Source organism: Cyanistes caeruleus, chromosome 7 (assembly GCF_971803275.1).
Source record: "Cyanistes caeruleus chromosome 7, bCyaCae1.hap1.1, whole genome shotgun sequence".
NCBI classification, from domain to species: domain Eukaryota; kingdom Metazoa; phylum Chordata; class Aves; order Passeriformes; family Paridae; genus Cyanistes; species Cyanistes caeruleus.
In genome coordinates, this window is record NC_141707.1 from 18,530,599 (window position 1) to 18,537,105 (window position 6,507).

The 6,507-nt window shown below is 37.8% G+C and overlaps 1 protein-coding gene across 8 annotated transcripts in view; it reads left to right on the plus strand.

Moving 5' to 3' along the window:
* The window catches only part of SESTD1 (SEC14 and spectrin domain containing 1), a 48,932-nt gene extending 42,627 nt beyond the window's left edge, over positions 1-6,305 (plus strand). For all 8 annotated transcript variants that reach the window (XM_086898137.1, XM_086898142.1, XM_086898136.1 and 5 more), the window contains 5 exons: positions 395-476; positions 800-922; positions 1,820-2,011; positions 3,151-3,272; positions 5,558-6,305. In XM_086898137.1, the coding sequence (XP_086754263.1) occupies positions 395-476; positions 800-922; positions 1,820-2,011; positions 3,151-3,272; positions 5,558-5,687 (649 nt within the window). In that variant the 3' untranslated portion in view covers positions 5,688-6,305. The remainder of the gene's footprint in view (positions 1-394; positions 477-799; positions 923-1,819; positions 2,012-3,150; positions 3,273-5,557) is intronic.
* The last annotated feature ends 202 nt before the right edge of the window (positions 6,306-6,507 follow it).

A 6,507-nucleotide genomic window follows, 5' to 3' on the forward strand; every position in this document is an offset into this window, starting at 1 on the left:
GAAGCCAACTTTCATCTGAATTTTAGTAGGATAAAGTCTGTCTTAGCCACAGAAGCCTCTGTGTTGCAGAGCTTACCAGTGCAGCTAGGTAAGGAGCCTGGGATGTTTCTGCAAGACCATGTAGCTGTCTCTGATGTTACTGCCTCCAGCTTAGCCATATCAGGAATCTTTAGGATCATTATTTTGTTGACTTGGAGTGCTCAGTTCTAATTATAGCAAGTTTCTTATTGTTCTCTGTGGCATTAGGTATTTTGGCCAAACCAAGCAGCTTTGATCAGCCTTTCATGAACACTTGTACCTTAATATTTCTCACTTGAGAACATTGTTTTCAATGTCAGAGTGTTTTGTGTCTGCTGTACATGTGTTGATGAGTCTTTCTGTGCTGCTCTTTAAGGTGTGAGGATATGGTGGATGTGCGGCGACTGAAGATGCTTCAGATGGTGCAGTTATTTAAATGTGAAGAGGATGCTGCTCAGGTATGGAAATACCTCTAGAATTTCATCCTTCTGGTCTTTGTAGTCTGCTGGGTTGATTTATGGGGACTGGTAGTTTTAAAGTACTTTTCTTGCAACTTTGAAAAGTATTTTTATTTAGGGAATATGTACAGTGAAAATAAAGGATATAGCAATGTCTGAAAATAATATATTTGGGGATTGCATGCATGATCTACCAGCTTGTGACAGCCCATTTAACTTTTTTCCTGTATCAAAAGTATATGCTAGTACTGAAGTAATGCCCACCCTTCTGATTTAATTTCTTTTTCATGTATTAATTTATATTCTTTTGTGTTGTTTTTAAGGCCGTAGAATGGTTAAGCGAACTGTTGGATGCTCTGCTGAAGACACACATCCGACTGGGAGATGATGCTCAAGAAACAAAAGTGTTACTGGAGAAACATCGAAAATTTGTTGATGTTGCACAGGTAAAATGTGGGGTTTCTTTAGCAATATGGGGTTTGTGCAGTTTCACATCCTCTCCTAAACAGAATCAATATCAGTATAGACAGCCATTGAACAGCTGTCACTAGTCTTGCTGGTTTGCCTCAATGCCTGAGTGAAGAAATTGATTGCTGAAGTTGGCAGTGGGCCTGATGAGATGTTGCAGTTCCATCAAGAACAGCAGTGCTGCAGGTCACTACCTTAGTTAACCTTCCCATAGGCAATGCAAGCAAGCAACCAAAGTTCATTGGCTTTTGTGAAAGACATATCTCAAGCAGTCTTTAAAATTACTTTTGACAAGCTGGGCTAAGGCATCTGGTCAGTTGCTTTGTCAGTCGTTTACTGCTTTTAGGAGTGTCTAACTTGGACTTGTTAATTAACAGATGTGATGTTTTTTAATTCCACCTGTTGCACTGGAGCTGATTTTTCTCTTTTGAAGAATAAGAGTTGAAGATGACAGGAGGATCATTTGCTGTTGCAGTGATGTGCCTCAGGGCACCTTGCTGCTGGCTGATCATAGACATGGTGCCAGTGGTCAGGGAGACAGTCCTCTCAGGAGAGGATATCAAGTATTCCTTGGAAAATCCAAACAGCTTTACAGAATTTTTGGGAAGCTCTCTTCTTTTGCCAGTGTGAATGCTAGGCAGCAGCAGATACTGGATTTTTTTTTTTTGAGAGTGAAAGCACTGTTTGGTCATTCCAGTTTTATTCTTACTTCATCAGCATTTTCTAGTAGACCAGATTAGTTCGATGTACTTTGTGAACCTAAATTATGGAGCTTCCATAAACTTGCCTGCTCTTGCTTTGAGATGCTATTTTGCTTCCAGGTAAAGTGCAGAGTTTTTACATGCACTTACTCTCCCATCCCCTCCAATTTTTAGAGTACTTACGATTATGGGAGACAGCTACTGCAGGCAACCGTGGTCCTGTGCCAGTCCTTGCGATGCACTTCCAGGTCCTCAGGGGACACACTTCCCAGACTGAACAGAGTGTGGAAACAGTTCACGGTGACTTCTGAAGAAAGAGTACACCGGTTGGAAACAGCTGTTGCATTTCATTCTACTGCTGAAAAGGTGAGTGTTGTGTTTTATTAAAATAAAAATTGCTTACCTGAGTTCAGGCAAACAAAATGTAAGAAATATGATGTTGCCAGTACCCTTTCTAAATAGTAAAAAAAAAAAAAAAGGAGAATTTAAGTATATTTTTCCAACCATTAACTTCAGTACTTAATGTAATAATTTTTCCTATACCTATATTGGTATAGGGCCTGCTTAACAAAAAGGAGAACAGCACTCTTCAAATGGAAACTCTGATATTGATAATAAAGCATTTCTTTGTGTCTTTTAGACTGTAATTCTTAAAAGCCAGGAACACTTCTTTGTGCAAGGTATGATACAAAGCTGCCAGGTCATTTAAGTTCTTTGGAGAGTTAGAGGTGTATTGCCCTTAAAGCTGCATGGATTTTGGATGGGATAACCTCACAAACTGTAAATGAGAGCAGCTCTTGACACTTCAGTTTCCACACATGCTGTCTTGTTTCATCTTGTGTTTTGCTCCTGGAGGGTTTGAACGTGCTTTCTTCTTGAACATACCTCTACCTTGGTATGATTTTCAGACTTCTGTAACCAAATGTCTCATGGCTGCCCCCAGCCAGGTGATGCCGGAAGCACAGTGGAGGATGAGCAGTCAACAACAATGTGATGAGGAATAGTTGCTGTTAGTAACACCTTAGTGAAGGGGGAAAATGTTGAGAGCTTTCAAATGCTTGAATTTGAGACAATGTCCTTTAATGTAGGTCATGAGGAACTACATTACTTCACATTTTTTGTGAAGCAGTATGTTTTAAAAAATCAATTTAGAGTATATATCTCAAATATTGACAATAAAATTGCATGTAACTGTAAAAAAAAAAAAACCAAATCTGGCACATAGAAAAATAAATTCATTCTGTTATTGAAAGAGAGCATGGATTCAGAGTTGATTCATATGCTCCTTGGTTTAATTAATTAATTTGTATTAGTGGAAGATACTTTAAAACTAATTTAATGGCTCTTAATCAGTATTTTCTTTTCTTGCATTATATATATCAGTTGATCTCATGTCAACGTGGCAGTGAAAATGCCAAAAGAACATTCACTCTGCCAGTTAATGGCACTTAAAAAACTACTACCTTGTGTATTTTATTCTGTATTTTCTTTCTTCTATTAAACAGATTTTGCAGGAATGTCCAGAGCAGCCTGAAGCTTTTAATGAAATGGATCAATTTGATGAAATTGAAGCAGTTGGGAAATCACTGTTGGACAGACTAACAGTGCCTGTAGTTTATCCTGATGGGTATGTGGAATGATTTTTCTAATGCCTTTGGAATAATGCTTTTGGTAAACTTTTTTTAATAGTGACATATGCAGAAGAATCCTGGAGGTTTATTGCTGAAATAGAAAAGTGAGCATGTTGCTTTTAGAAAGTTTGAAATAGGACCTGCCTGCTTTCTGTGAAAAGATGGGAAAGAATTTTTAATGAGTATTAATGCACTGCCTTTCTAAAATAGTGATTTTTTCACACTGAATGACTATTAGATTTATGCAGTCTTTGCACCAGCACAGTATGCAGAAGTAACAGAAGAATGACCAGTCCCAGTCTCTTCTCCCTGAAAAAAGATACCATATGAGAATTACAGGATTTCTATTTATTTGGAATTCTATCTATCTAAGCCAGTATATTGAAGATAAATTTATATTTGATTTATTCAGTAAACAAAACAGTGCTTCTCTCAAGAAGTGTTCATACTAACTTTAAATTGGTAGTATTCTTGAGCTACAAAAGCAAATTGAATTTGGAATCTCAGCCAGTTCTGTGTTTAATGATGTCTGTTGTTATGCTGAGCTTGTAGTTAATTTCTACGTGAGTTACAGCCAAGCTATGGAACAAGTCTCTGGTGTGTAGGATTCCATACCATAATGAGAAAGGTCTGAAATAAGTATATTGAATTAGAGGCTGAAACCTTATGAGACAGCATCAGGCAACTGCATTCTTCAAGGTTACTTGAAGTCTGTCTGAAAAATACAGTTGCAGGAAGCTGGTCATGAAAGTTTACTGTCATCTTATTTCCAAAATGCCATATGCCTTCTGGAGTGTAGATCCTTCAATATGGAGTGCTAATCATGAAGATGGGCCCAGGCCTGAATTAGTGATTTTTACTGTTCTTTCATTAGTGAGTTTGAAAATAGTGGGGGATTGTATAGCTGGGGAAGAAAACCCAAAAACAGACAAAAAACTGACCCAGAACCAGATCAAGAGGTGTTTGTTGAAGTATTTTAGTGTAACTTCTGTATAGCAGATTCTAGTGACCTGGTAAAAGTAGCAACTGTTCAATCCTGAACGTTATTTCTGACCCCTCTGGCATTTCAGTAGAATTTTCAATATCCCTCTTCACAAAAATGGTATTGTAGTTGTCCTGTATCTCAGGACCCCCTGCTCATCATCCTGGCATTCCGCTTTTGAAGCGTTTAACAAATACTTTGCAAAGTGTTTGCTCATTATTAGAAATAGTTGGAGATTCAGGAATGTGCCTAATGTCATAAATGCTTGGGGGTGTTTTCATCAGTCTGTTCACCTCTTCAGACTTTTACCAGTATCTTATCGGAAGTTCAGGTCACTGTTCCCTGTCCTGCTCACAGTTTCTGCTCTGTAAGAGGAAATGCTGTGATCTGTGTGCAGTTATGCAGTCTGACCAGTTACCTCCTCAAATGAGTCTATTCCTGCATGAAATAACTTTCCACTTTCGTCTGAAAGTCCTTTGGCCTATTACCATTTCCAAGGTGTACAGCTTCTCTGCTTTGTAACTAGATTTAATACCTGTTCATCTGAAATGTGTGTTCTGTTTAAACCCTCCCTTTGCTGACAGCTTGGTTAGTGGTCTCCCTTAACATTTCACCTGTTCTTTGTTGTATTTGAATTACACAGCCATGTGTTCCTTTCAGTTTGAGAGGTGGATGGCATAATTTGACAGCATGTGGTTGACTTAACTTGTGAAGAGTCCTTTAATAATGGGGCAGTTTTACAAACTCAGAGTTCATGTAGAGACAGGTATCATAGATAGTCACAGCATTCAAAACTGTCAGACTCATTTAGGGGAGAGACAGAGAAGGGAGGTAAGAAAGAGCGTTGGGAAGCATCCAGTTGTGCTTGTAGAATAGTGCCTTGCTGTTCAAATCATGGAATAGTTTTGGTTGGAAGGGACATTAAAAATCATCAGATCCAATCTCCCTGCCATGGACAGGGGCACCTTCCACTAGACCAGGTTGCTCAGAGCCCCATCCAACCTGGCCTTGAACACCTCCAGCTTCTCTGGGCAACCTGTGCTAGTGTGTAATCACCCTCAAACTTCTGTTGGGAGTGTCTTTTGGATATGAAAGGTTCATTGAGTATTTGTAACAATTTCATAAAAATTTGCTCTTGAGTCTCATCACTAAGCCTTTTAAAGGTGGCATTTAAATGACAAGAGGGAAAAGTGGCTGGTTTTTTTATCTACTTTGTGTTTTCTACTGCAATTAACAGGTGTGTTCATGTACTGATTTGCTTATTACTGATAATTTATTGTGGTTTGGGTTTTTTCCTAGGTCTGAGCAGTACTTTGGGAGCCCAAGTGATATGGCTTCTGCAGCAGAACACATTAGAGAGAAGATGAAGTTAGTTAGCCTGAAAAAGCAGCAGCTGAGACAACCAGAAGCCACCACTCCAGAGAGCTAATACTGACCTTGTCTATGAATTCATAACAGGACTTCAGTTTGTAATCCAGCATGTTGTTTGCATATTACAGAATTTGGTATAATATATTAAAATGCATTTCACAGCTGTTATGAGTCTCATCTTTTTTTCAAAGTAAATGTTCTCAGCATCTTAATACTGTACATCTATCAAGCCATAATTCTTTAACATGCTATGAAACCATAGACTCCAAGTATCTTATGAAAAGGAACTGTAAACTTTGCACTGAAATTTGCTGTAAAGCTTTACCTGAACTGTCAGCTGCTTCTTAGTTAGACAGCTGATGCAAGCTTTGAGTGGTGCTAATTAAAGTGTTAGAAGTTCCATATTATGAAACTCTAGTTCTTTGCTTCCCCCATGCCCAGGTGATGTAGTAATTTTAGACTGTAAGGAAAGTATCTGCAGTGTAGACTGTGGTAACCCTGTAATTTTAATTTGAAATACTTTGGAAAAAAAAAAAATCATTTTTATTGTGCCAGTATGCAACCTGCCATCAGATCTTTGATATATCAAATTCATTAAACAGATGTTTTCCTATTTGTATTGATAATGTATTAAAAGCTGTTTGTGCTTAATAAAAATCATCTTTTTAAAATCTAAGATTTGTTCTGGTCTGTATTTCCAAATATTGTTTATGTTACATTTTTATGATAAATGATAGTAAAAATAATTACTCCCCCAATGTATTTAGAAAGTTTGTATAATTTTCTCTTATGAAATACATTGTAGCTGTAAGGGAACTGCTCTTGAACTATTATTGATGGGTACAAAAGTCCAGGCTATTTTTTCCTTTCTTTCTGAT